This window comes from Lissotriton helveticus, chromosome 8 (assembly GCF_964261635.1).
Source record: "Lissotriton helveticus chromosome 8, aLisHel1.1, whole genome shotgun sequence".
NCBI lineage: Eukaryota > Metazoa > Chordata > Amphibia > Caudata > Salamandridae > Lissotriton > Lissotriton helveticus.
In genome coordinates, this window is record NC_136069.1 from 183,907,532 (window position 1) to 183,921,530 (window position 13,999).

The window sequence follows — 13,999 nt, forward strand, 5'->3', positions numbered from 1 at the left end:
TGGTGTCTATTACGCGCTTGGTGCGCGTAATAGACACCAATCGGCCATGTGGTTTTAATTATCATGCTCAGACACGGGCGCGATAATTGAAACCTTGTGTGTCGCTGTGGCGTACGCGCGCACCACTTGCAGGCGTGTTTTGTGCAATAGCGATCGCTTTCGCGATTGCTTTCACTACTGCTTTAATTCATGCACACGACCGGGGTAAGCCTCTGCGCACGCACCATGAGCAAGTAGCTTCTGAGGCCTGACGGGGGCCCAGGCATGCATGCCTTGGCAATGCACTCCCCTTTCAAGTGAGGAGACAACTGGCCTCTGAAGCCGGCAGGCGAAGCTGGTTATAAAGTGTCAGCGACCGTTACATTTTTCAGATTGTGGTAGCAGCGTAGCGGAGTCTTACTTCAGGGCTCATTTGTTAGCCACATAACGATTCTCACTTCAGCTGTTTATAGGGGCATAATGGAGTAAGGGGCGCAAGCACACGCATATCGTTCCTAGTATCGGTAAGTGAGGTGCATGCTAAATTTTGTTAGTACTGGACACTTGATCTCTACAGCATGGAGCTTTTGACTCATGAACACCAGGATGCCGGCTAACAATGCCGGCAAAGCACGCTGGGTTTCTGTAGCATGCAGCTTTTCTAATTCACAAATACCTGCAAGTCGGTAAAGCACGCCAGTAAAGGTCGGGATACCTTTGAGTACGTAGCATCTTTTTAGCCTACGCAGTAACTTGTTTTGCGAATACCAACAGGCTGGTATATCACAGACTACTTTTAACAATAGCACGACTTTAAAGTAAGTCAGTAAAAAAAAAAACGAGACGCCGTTGAGCACGTAGTATTTTGGTGTGCAATGTGATAACTTGCTTTGGGAATACCAGCACCCCTAGTATAACACTGACTGTTTTTCATTGTGCAGTAGTTAATGCAGTACCTTTTGTATTGATTGCATATTGTCTAGACACTTAAGCACACAGATGGGGATATACACACGAGACACATGTTAACATGATAGATGTGTCAAAATCAGCAATTCTAGGTTAAGCACCAGTTGCATGTTTTTGGATCGTTTGTAGAAAAGCTTAAGCAAAAGATCACATGGTGAGTTTCATAACATCTTTCTATTTAAGCAAACTGTTTCAGGTGCTGACAGATTTTCATAATTAGATTGTTTACAGACCCCTGAAGAAGGGTCATCTGACCGGAAATGCATTGGGTATTGGCCATTTATTCATTTTGGATTCATTGGATATGCTTGATGAATTAACAGTTGAGGTAAAGAGTAGCTACAAGGGATTTCGTTTATCTATTAATTTTGTAAATCTTGTGAGTTAGTTGTCAAAAATCTAACCCCAGGGTATCCATAGGACAACAATACAGCTTTTATATAGTTAAGACAACTAATGACAAGGGAAAGAAGAGGAAAAAGGGGAGGAAGCACACGGAAAAGTAATTTTGTCTAGAAAAATATTGTATTGAATAGATCAACACATTTATATATGGGGATATGGTGGACAAATCAGTATCAGCAAAAATGTTATGAACAGAAGTATACAGAAATCAACAAGTCAGTTCATAACAGTTCATCAGCTCCTTTGATTGGTGAAAAGTAACCAAGTCCAAAAAATGTGCGATGGTTAACTCTTGATGCAGATGGATTGCTTTGGAGTTGATGACAGGGTCGACGTTTCGGTCTTGGTTGCAGAAGTCTAAAAGACCATCATCAGGACTGTAATATTTTTGCAATGGGTGCCGCTAAGCACTTAACTGAATGTTGTTCAAATGTATGAGTCACTGGAGGGTCATCACTGAACTGGACCCGGAACACGCTTTCCTACGATACCAACTAATTACGAATCGCATGGACCCCGCCTTTCTTTAAGCCCTCATTGTTGCTGGATCATATTCGGATATTAAAGATCCGTGAAAGGTTGCAATTGTTACAGATAAGAGCGCTGCATTATATGGCTAAAATGACTCAGATTACCTCAAAACGATTTTTCTGTTTTAAATCACACTAAATTTATAATTAAATTACTCACTAAATGTAATGCACACAACACTTCTATCAATTAGACCCTTCGCATGCGTACAGACCAACATTTTTCAATCAAAACACAATTGAAACTTCAAACTTAACCTTCACACACAGTACTTCTTTTTCTCAGGAGCAGCATTTAAAGGAGAAAGTGTTCTATAAGAAGAATATATATGGACTAAGAAGATATCATTCTAGATTAGTGTTTTATAATTTGTAAGTTCTTTAAAGGTGCTCCAGGAGTGGCAATAAAAAGATGAATCCATAATGGTAGTCTACGGTCTTGAAATGGAATCCATCACAGACATTTGTTAGAGACAGTCCTTACTGGGATTAAAACTTAAGAAATTATAGAGGTGACAATGTCCTATAATAGATGCTGTAGGAAGGTGGATACCTGACTATGGTTACCCCCAACTTTTTGCCTAGTGTTTAGCTGGTTTTCGACTTAGTTGGCCTGGGATCCTGCTATTCAGGACCCCAGGCTATCTGCTCTCTCTGTAAAATGGACTCCATGTACTCTAGGTACGTCCACAATTGGAAATTGGTTCACCTTATCAGCCCCTGTAAAGTGTACCCTAGGTACTCAGGGCATAGGTGTAACCAAGGCCTACCAGGGGCTGCAGCATGTATTATGCCACCCCTGGCTGGCCACTCAAACTGACACAACTGGCTGATCAGTCAGCTGGGGCAAGGTCGTGTAATCACCCCTTGTTTAGGTATAGTATTCCTATATCTACCCTTAAATATAGACACACAGTAACCTATAAGTCACTCCTATGGCAGGCCTTAACAATCCTGGAGGCAGAGTGCTTGGTTATGTGTGAGATGGTGCTCTAGCATGAGCTGAGCCTGTCTGCAGCTTGCGGAACCATGTCCTTATAGCTGTTCTATGATATCGCCATACCATATCCTCTTAAGTGCATTATAATCCTCGCGGTTGAATGCTAACTTTGGTTTGGCTTTATCTAAACATGTCGTGTAAGGTGTCATACGCTTTGGAATACTACCCCCTCGACAATTCTGGCGACGGGGGTAGCATTCCACCCTTCTAGAGGGAGAAGACATGTTAAAACTACTGTACCCGGTTAAAGTTAAACAGAGCCCCCAGCATCACAAAATGGATGCTGCTGCCACAGACACAAGTCTGACCTCCTGCTGCTGGGAGTCTTTCCAGTCAGGGAGGCTTGGACAATAGGGTTCCTGCCTGGGGAGGTGCGAGCACCACCCCAGACAGGACTTTGTGTATTGGGACAGGGAGGGCTGAATAGAATGAGAAACTGTCTGGGGCACACTAGGTGCTCCATGCATAGTCCAGTTCAAACCGGTGCTGGGGCAGTCCAGCCCCAGCTCTGGCGTGAAACTGGACAAAGGAAACGGGGTGTAACCACCCCCCTTTCTGGTCCCACTCACAGGAGGGACCTAGAAAGTAATCCAGCCCCTTTTAGTTGTATAAAGGTAGGAGCTGAACCCCAGGACTTTAGATTAATCCTAGAATCAACTTGAAACTAAACTCTGGACCCTTCGACATTCACCTTAGCTGAAGACTGAAGAATCTCCCTTGTGGCCAAGGAGTGACCACCCTGGGCAACCAGGCACCATCCAGCAACTCGACGGCTTGCTTTGTCCCCGTTCCCGCCGGAACCTGAGCACAGAGCCTGACAAGACCTCGACTTCCGGACCTCTCTGAGTCCACTGCACGACTCCAACACAGCTGAGCCCCGTGGAAGGCGTCGGAACCCGTGGAACCAGGCAACTTGGAAAGTCTTCAACTTGCTAACAGCGCAGCTCCTTAGGCATCCTGGAAGCTGTGCCCTGGGGACTGAGACACCTCGACACCGGGCTCCACCTTCACCGAAGACCAGCCCTCCACACTCCACGAGATCTGCGTGGGGCCCTTCTGCTTGTGTTCTGCTCGACACGTTGTCCCGGTTACTGGCCAGCTGGCTAGTAGCCCTGTGACGATGATCCTTTTGAAAATCCATCGCTGGTCTGGTTGCTCCAGACTGGCACTTGCTTCCCTGAAAAGGTGAAGTACCTCAGACCCTCCTGGTCTGCACCAGAAGCCTTTTGTGTATCCTGCGTGGGTGTCCTTTGCTTAGGCTTGTTGGCTCCGATCTTAATGTCGACCCCTCCATCTGCGAAAACCTTCATGGGACAGCTCCTCTCCAGCACCTGGTCGTCCTCGACGCCTCTTGATCCGCGTGGCTGCAAAGACAAGCTTCACGACAGCACCCGATTGCTTCTCGATGACGTCTGGTTCCTTCCTGGTTCCACCCGGTCACTGACTAGTGACCTAGACTCTGTCCCCTCTGCTTTCAGGTCTTCTTCAACTCCGATCCAACCTTGGATCCACCCGGACATCTTCCTCCTGGTCGCCTGCAGCATCTTCTTCCAAGGCTCCATAGGAATCACCGAGAAGACCCGACACACTTTGACACCTATGCACCCGCAGCCTGTGGGTGAGGCAACGCGAGTACTTCGGTGCTCCTGTAGGGATTGACTATCCTAGTGTCTAGTTTTGTTAGTTGTATCTTCCTAGTTAGACCGGAAGTGTCCTAAATCTTCGTTACTTACCTTCCTAAGTTCCTATTGACTCCCGCGTGAGTGTACTGACACTGCACGCGCCGCCAGTGGGCCTCCTACTCCTAACCTAAGGGTCAGATAGTGTAGCCTCAGCGATTCCCTAGGCCTTTCCTTTTCCCGAGTCGTGGTTCTTATACCACTTACTTAGTATATGGTTTTACGCGCCCCTAGGGCCTAACTGTAAATTGTACTATTTATAGTGTTTCTAAGAGTAACTTGTTATGTGCTTTTGCCTCTGATCTCCTAAAGAGTTCAGAGGAGTGTGTTAGTAAATAAATACATATATATTGTATATATATCCTTTGTGGTGTCCTTTCATTTGGTATTCAAGGGGTTACATATGGTAAAACAGCTTGCTTTACACACCCTCAAGAGTCTTTTAGCCTAAGACTGTTTTGTCCACGCTACCACTAGGATAGCTGGTCTATATGGTTGACTTACAACCATCACCATAAGGGTTGTTTGGACTGGTGCAAGGTGATCACTAGAATAGTGAGCATCATATACCAGGCCGACTTCTCACAGATGCTAGCACATCACAATAGTCAGGAAACAAGTCAATAGTACAGACAGTATAGTGTACTCAAAGGAACAAGTAACTATGTCACCCAATAGCGTAAAGTATATAAGACAACACACTCAAATATAAAAAAGAATATAATAAATGTCCAGAGCACCACCAATTATTGAATACAAAATCAGTCAATCTGACAGGTCCAAATTTGTAAAACACGATCCAAAATTATGAAGTTACTACGTGAGACTGATGGTTCCAATTGCTTTAATCTTTTTAGATTGTTCAATTTCTTGTGCAATCTGAGCTAACAAATTACAGACACGTGTTTTGTCACATTTGACAACTTTTCAAGGCTCTGAGAAGTTTTCGGTACCTTGCTCACTTTGCCACTGGATTCAAGCAAGCCGGGCTGAAGACGGCTGTAATGCCAGAAACCGGTCCTCGGAAGCGTGTTTCCGGTCCAGGGAAGGCATGGCTTGGCAGTTCGGGCTGGACTGTTCCCATGAGGCACAGGGTCAGACTGATTTGCATATAGCCATGTCTGAACTGGGGTGGCAGAGTGGGCTAAAGAACGGTGATGGATCAAACCCAGATCTTTTGACTGGGTGTGAGTGTTTGATTGGTTCAGATGCTCCGTCCATCACCACCCCCTTTTGTACCGCTTTGGCCGCCATAAGTGTGGCAGGGAATGCTCAGACGTGAGTCCCTTGCTCACTTTGCCACTGGATTCAAGCAAGCCGGGCTGAAGACTGCTGTAATGCCAGAAACCGGTCCTCGGAAGCTTGTTTCCGGTCCAGGGAAGGCATGGCTTGGCAGTTCGGGCTGGACTGTTCCCATGAGGCACAGGGTCAGACTGATTTGCATATAGCCATGTCTGAACTGGGGTGGCAGAGTGGGCTAAAGAACGGTGATGGATCAAACCCAGATCTTTTGACTGGGTGTGAGTGTTTGATTGGTTCAGATGCTCCGTCCATCACCCCGCCCTTTTGTACCGCTCTGAGAAGTTTTCAGCATGACTATACAAATAGTTCATCCAGTATAAGTCAGTAGTCAAAATCTTTATCCTCAGATCCCCGAGGGCCAGAACAATCTGATGGAAATCCACTTCTTATGCGGATAGCACAGCTACTGCCCAAGACCATTCAAGCAGATATATACGAATCAATGTGCTGGACTTTCATTTGAATACATTAGTACCAGTGGTGCACGCCCCATTACCATAAACCCTGATATGCCATGGTCCCCTATGCGGCCGCAGATTCCCGGTCTGCGTTTTGGTAGGTGAGATTTACCTTTCACAAAGAAAATGTTTGCTTTAAGCTGTCTGAAAGACACCTGAGGAATATTCAAAAGGTGAGGAATCTGCAGTTAGAAGTCACTATCAGAAGCCATCTTTAATGCTCTCCAATCTGATTTCCATCTGCATTGCATTGTAGAAACAACACTTATGAATAATCATACTTTTCATACTTTTAGGAATTAGGATGTTAGGACGGGAATGTCCCAACCATGGTATAGTCGTGACCCCTGCCATGAGTGTTCAAATGATTTCATATTCTGGCCCCAGCCTCATGCTAACCTAAAATGTATGTGAAGGCCTAGGCCTTCTCTTTTGCTAAGACTGGTCCTGGACATGTCCTGGACTTAGAGGTATAGACTAAGAGTAATGAAAGGACTACTGTCCCACTTCACGCATAGAGCGGTGGTGCAACATTCAGTGATTATAGTATGACAAGGACTATTTACCTGTGTTGTGTGAATGGGAGTCTACTGGCCCATTCACCTAAAGTTCTGCTGCTGATGGCGAACCTGGAATGCAGTAAACAGAACCTGTTTGCCTTGATGTTTGCATGCATGCTACTGAAGTTTGGAATAAACTGAATGAGTGCCTGGGTGAACCAGAGTGATACAGGCCTGTGGGTTGGACCCCGGACCTCCTGGTCAGAGACCTGCTCTCTTCCCCAGTATCTCCGCGATAGTGCTGCTGCCGCTGCCCCAGTGCAGGTAGGTGTTCAAGGCCCTCCTCCACCCACAGGCTCCTGCCAGCGCCTCATCCCTGGTGATCCAGTGGGAGAGCGTTTCTCTTCTGCTGGCCGCTGCAGTCTGTCTCAGTCTTTGTGCTGTTTTTCTGTATTTCTGTGCCCGTCCTTGGTCTTCCTTCTAGCCTCTTCACTATATTTTTATTGTGCCAGTTATAGTACCTATGTATATATTTGCCGTTTTTCGGTCTTCTGTGTCTGTGCCCTCCGTACTCTTTCCCGCTGCTGCTATCCCTGTGGCCCCTCCCTCCCTGTTCCGCCTCTCAGGTGTGCTTCCCTACCCCCTCCCCTACTTAATGGCGGCCGCGCACAGCTGGCGTGCCGAAGGCGTGCCTAAAGCAAGCCTGTCTGCGCCTGTGCGCGACCCGACCACGGTCAGCGCCAGGAACCCAAGATCTACAACCACTCACTGCTACAACTCCGTTGCCCTCCACGCACTCAAGCCCGAAAGGAACAACTGCCAGCGGTCTATACTGAACACCAACCACAGCCATTTCTCCTGCGTCACTGCCGCCAATCCTTCACTGCCAACCGCGCCCCCACGGCCTCTCAGCTAACGTCAACAACAACGAAGCCCTGAAGTACATCCTCCTCAACGTGCACTCCCTGCACAGACACTCCGTAGAGATCTGGGACCTCCTCGACACCCTCTCGCCAGACGTCGCCTTCTTTACAGAAACCTGGACTAATGCCTCCTCTGCCCCCGACATCGCCAACTCCATCCACGACGGATACAAGAGGCAGAGGGAGGACTGCCCTAACCGCCCAGGAGGAGGACTCTCATCGTACACAAAAGCTCCCTCCGACTCTCCACCACAAAGGACCCCTTCCTCACCACCGAACACCTCCACTTCCAGATTCAGACCAGCCCCAGAACCAAACTCTGCGGCACCCTCGCCTACAGACCCCCAGCACTTCGTTCGCCCCTACCATCGCTGATCTCATCGCACCCCATGCCATCGCCTCCATGGACTAAATACTCATCTGAGACCTGAACTTCCACCTCGACAACCCCAGCGACCCCAACTCCACTACCCTCCTGGACAACCTCACAGACATCGGACTGAACCAGCTCGTCACCACGCCCACTCACAAGGCAGGACACACCCTCGAACCCATCTTCGCAGGAGGTAATGGAGGTAACAACTTCCAGTTCATCCACACCACACAAACCCCTTGGAAAGACCACCACTGCGTACACTTCCACGTCGGCAAAACCCACGCCGTCCAAACCAGCACCGCACCCTCCATGAAGGACCTGGAGCAAAGTCACTAAGGAACAACTCAACCCTCAACTGCGACACCCCCAAAACATTGACCGACGCCAACATCACAGCCAAAGAACTCCACATATCCAAGATCTCCAGCTGCGCAGACAAGCTTGCAACACAATGCAACCCCGACAGACAACGCCCCCGAAAAGCCACCTGGTTCACCGCCTAACTCCAAGAATCCAGACGCACCTGTAGACGTCTTGAGAAGAACTGGAGCAACAGCAAAAAGCCAGAAGACCACACCATCTACAAAAACGCCATGACGGAATACTACCAACGCATTATATCCACCAAAAGGACATTCATCCAAAAAAAGATCCTCGCCAACCCTGGCAACTCCAAGCAACTCTTCAGCGTCACCCAGGAATTCACCAAGCTCCCCAGCGAAACCACGGACATCAGCCCTTCTCAGGACCTCTGCGACAATCTTGGATCCTACTTCCATTCAAAAATCAAGGCACACTGAGACAATTTCAATGACCAGACACCCAACTCCGAATCCACTTCCTGCTCCGCCAAAGCCATCCAGCTCACCATCTCCTCCTGGACCCCAGTCACCACCGAAGACACCACTTTGGCCATGAAAGGCATTCACTCAGGAGCCCCCATGGACCCCTGTCCCCCACACATTTTCCACAGAGCCACCACTAACATCGCTCCCGAACTACGACACACCATCAACACCACCTTCATGGCCGGCACCTTTACCGACGCCTGGAAACGTGCAGAAGTCAGGCCTCTCCTCCACTTCGCAGCCAAAGTCACAGAGAAGACCGTCAATGCACAACTAACCAAATTCATCGAAGTATACTCCATCCTGGACCCCTCGCAATCCGGATTCCAAAGCAACTACATCATTGAAACTGCACTACTCGCCGCCACAAACATACGCACCCTCCTCGACCAAGGACACACTGCGGCCGTGATCCTACTCGACCTCTCTGCAGCATTCGCCACCGTCTCCCACCGCACACTCACCACCAGACTCCACGATGCCGGCATAGGCATACGAGGAACCACCCTCGACTGGATCCGCTCGTTCCTCACCGGCAGAACCCAAAGAATAAGACTACTACCCTTCCTCTCTGAACCCATGGAAATCAACTGCGGAGTGCCCCAAGGATCATCACTCAGCCCCACGCTCTTTAACATCTACATGGCCCCCCTTGCGGTCATCGTCAGACAGCACGGACTCAGCATAGTATCCTATGCCGATGACACCAAGCTCATCCTCTCCCTCATCAAGGACCCAATCACCACCAGACTCAACTTCCAGGAAGGAATGAAGGAAGTCTCAATCTGGATGAGCTGAAACTACCTGAAGCTCAACTCTGAGAAGACAGAAGTCCTCGTCTTCTCCCACACGGAACGGAAAAACACCTGGTGGCCTAACGCCCTCGGCAGCCCCCTCACACCCTGAAACCTTGTCATTGTACTCAACTCCTTCCTCTCCATGACCAGACAGGTCAACGCTGTCGCCTCCAGCTGCTTCAACACCCTGCAAATCGTCCGAAAGACCTTCCAGTGGATCCCGCACGAATAAAGGAAGGCCGTCACCCACGCGCTCATCACCAGCAGTTTGGACTACAGAAACGTCCTCTCCACCGGGATCAATAAGTCTCTGATTCGCAAGCTCCAGACAATCCAGAACAACGCAGCCAGACTCATCCTCGACATTCCCCAAAACGAGCGGGGCATCGGGTGCAGGGATGCCTGGAGTGTGCCTGAGAAGCCTCTCGTTTAATCCCTGTTGTCGCCTCTGTCGCACTTGTGCATGTGTGCCCAATCAGTTGGCATGACTAAAGGAGGGATTGACATTAGCCACATGGCACCCACTGCGAGCCTGCAAAACCAGACCACATTACTGTAAAAGTGTAGAATGCAAACCTGTGGTACCTGCTCAAGGAACACCCATCTTCACTGAGTGGCTAGATCAAGGGTGCCGAATTGACTACTCTGCTCTGAGGAAAGAGGCCATCTCCCCGAGTCACTGTGTGTCTCAGTATCATCTGGCAACGTAGGCATTAAAGATGCCAGTTGCTGATGAGACTGCTACCATCATGCCATAAACTGAGTCTTGAAGTACTTTGTTGTTGCCGGCATCCTTTGTCTTGCGAAAAGGACTGTGGACAGACTTCCACATGGGAAAGCCCCAGCACGAGTGACAGCACACTCACTAGCGGAATCGAGAATGCAGAGTCCATCTGTGATGAGAGATCACCAGAGCCAAAAAGAGGCCTGCTACACTTCTTACTACCTTTCAAAGACAACATGCAGCCTGCAGCCACCCTCACAGAGCAGAACCGCCAGGTGTCATGCACTTGGTCCTGTGCGCCACAAGCGAACAAATCCCGAGAGGACCACTGGGCTCTACACCAGCACCCCCAGGAGAGGAAGGAGTGAGAGGCTATACAGCCTACCCAGCTCGAACAAGTGAGTGTGTACTATAAGAGTGGTGGCCGGGATGTGAAAGAGCAATGCACCTAATCTTGAGCTTATGCCACCAGAACCCCAGAGCTAGAGTGGAGGGAGAAGAGATCGGGTGGAGTGCCTAGCAGGAGTCTGAACACTGGGTATCTAGTATGTTTTTTAGTGTGTAGTATTGTGCCTTTTGGTAAAATAAAGTACTTGTCTTTCAAAAGAGAAGCACTGGGCTGAACACTGATATGATTGCGCTGCTGCTTATTCACTAACCTCCCAAAGAAGTCTGACTGCTGGCCATCACTACCTGCAAGATTAAAGCACTGAAAGGTTTTCATATGGCCCCGTTTGCATAGCTAAAGTAGGACCGACCCTGAGACAGAAGACGAATGTCCAGTAGTACCTGCTTGGTCCTCAAATGGGGTCTGATACAGGACAAGGACTATCACGAAATCCTTATGCAGCTTTTGACATGGTGACCCACAATATCCTTCTCTTTATCCTATAGTACCACTGTGTTTAGTACTGCAGTGATTTAAGCGCTTTTTTTTAGCTCCATTCCAGAAGGTACTGAATAAACAGGTTGATGTGCATATTCAACATAGCAAGCTCTCACTGTTCCAAAATGTATTTTAATATACAGGGCCTGATACACAAAAAGGTTGTGAATATGTGTGCAGAGATCTACCTGTGCCTGAAAGCATTTTTCCGACATTGTGGAATGCACAAACATTTCCAAGATCACACATGAAACGCTGTACCCCATGCAGATTTCTTCATACAATCCTGGGAAAGTTATGTGACCTTCCAGCGGGATCTTATTCCTTCTGTGCGGAGTTCTCTATAGCTTAGAACTCAGAGAGAACAGCATGGATTGTGCAAATGTCCTTGACTACCCCTCCACAGGAAAATCCCCCACCCCCCGGGGGGAAGGCCATCCTCTATAACCCTAGCACATCTGTGGGTGATATATTCTCTTTGCCACCCTGGGAGGGCATTTACAACAGCCCAGTGCAGGAGTAAATGTTTAACCCTTTCCATGATGAAAAGTGGATGGATCAGTGTTTGGAAATGCTCACAAACATACGAGTTTGTGGATGACCCCCTCCCCTATGGAAAGTGATATACAGCTCTGGAAGTCTTTGCACTTGTGACAGAGAACTCTGCACCGGTAAATAGGTCTGCTACTTTGTCAATTTCTAGAAATCTTAAAAAAGATCAGTTCAGTTGTAGAAGAATATTTATGCACTTTCTGAGTAGGTCAGTTGGTCCTCGGATAATTCCATGTCATACAGAATATTTATCAATTTACTTTTAAGAACACTTCCTTATATCGAATAGCTAAAAAATCGAATGCCACAGGCAGGCTGATGATACTCAGCTGTATAATAAAGTCAAAGACAACCTTGATAATCATTTCCTAGTCTATGCACCATCCCACACATACCTAAGAATGCAGGTGGTTAACCAGCTGGCATAAACAACATCAATGCATTTGTCACACTACATGGCACTAACATTTGCAAGACCTATTTATTCGACTAGCCTCAAAACTTACCCCCCTAGCCCTGACTACCTTCAAGTATGGTATGTACAAACTGGCACTCACCTTTCACAACTGTGATTCATCACTAAAGTAAATAAATCAACATTGCTTTAGCTGGGTTCTAAATACCAGATTCTGGATCACCTTGGAGCATGTTGTTGACGTTTCACACACTACTCCAACAGACTTTTCATGGGCTTCTTTTGCAAACTTGTGGGTTAGCCAAAGAGTGTAGAACTATGTAGCCACCTCATATTGACCCTGTAATGCTCAGATGATATCACAATTCTACTGTTCAAGAAGAACATCAAGCTAAAAACGCAGTCTCTTACTGTTGATTATGTACATCACAATCGATAGAACTATTAACCGCATATCAAATGACTAGATGCCTTAAGTCAATTGTACAGATCTGACATCTCTCCAGCATATGTGTAAGAAACATTTGGTAAATACTAATTTGAGCCTCAGGGATAATCTTTCTAGAACTCCAGACAGCTGCCCCTTAGTTTACTGGTAGAAAAAGGTCTGCATCCCAACCTCTTCCTTGACATATATGGGCTACATGCCCCTTACCAGCCTAGATACCAATTGCTCGATTCACTTACAACATTGTCCTAGATAATGCCATCAGCTGGATTTCATATGTTCATAAAAGAATTAAGATATTGCAGTTTGTGAGGATCAAGTCTGAAGCGAGTATCATCTAGAAGCAACTCATGCCAAATACTAGGAAATTTTAGGTTTTGCTTTAACAGCTTGAAATATTTTTGCACTTTAAGCAATAAAATGGGAAATTGAAGAGAATAGTCAAACTTAAACCACATACCTGTGAGAATGTCTTCCTTCGAAGAATTCTCTTCTTTTGATGTAATATCCTTTGTGTCGGCAGCTGAATTCAAAGTCACATTCTGAAGCAACCTCCTTTTCACTTTTCTTTTTTGTTCTATATTTAACTTAAGGCTGGAAAAGCAATATATAAAAACAACTGATTTTTAAATTTCCCCAAACAATTTCAGTAAGCGATAATCGTGTGTTAGCAAACATACACTATTAAAATGCAAAAAAAAAAGAAATGCAACGATAACAAAAATGTGAGCAATATAAGAGTATGAAACGATGATGTACAAAATGTAATCACTTTACCTAGAAATATAAGAAAAACAGGATTTATTATCAGGGGCCTTATGTATGACTCCACAGACAAGGCCCGAATTCTTTTACCAAACAAGGTTGGCCAGACGTATATTTATGCTACTCAAAAACTTTATAAGAACTCACTCAGATTGATTGCACTTTGAGACAGTCTATAACTGTGCTCCCGGCCAAAGTATTTAATTAAACCAACTGTTACTGTTTTGCCAATCGACCCTGGTCTTTTGATTTTTCAAGGCAAATTCATAGTCTAGTAAAACATTTTGGCAAGTCAGCCATGAGAGATTGATACCTCTGGTCCGACTGCAGCTGAAGGAAAGGGACCCCACCCGGATAGATCCACATCTGCACAGCAGGGAAGATGAGCAGACACCGCAATTGATTGGACGTTCTGCTGAATCTGCATAGAAACTTAGGACCGT

General features: G+C 46.9%; 1 protein-coding gene across 3 annotated transcripts in view; it reads right to left on the reverse strand.

Moving 5' to 3' along the window:
- Positions 1-13,999, reverse strand: part of LOC144772494 (E3 ubiquitin-protein ligase TTC3-like) — a 1,119,388-nt gene that overhangs the window by 541,573 nt on the left and 563,816 nt on the right. For all 3 annotated transcript variants that reach the window (XM_078656860.1, XM_078656861.1, XM_078656859.1), the window contains exon 26: positions 13,252-13,385. In XM_078656860.1, coding sequence (XP_078512986.1) covers positions 13,252-13,385 — 134 coding nt within the window. The remainder of the gene's footprint in view (positions 1-13,251; positions 13,386-13,999) is intronic.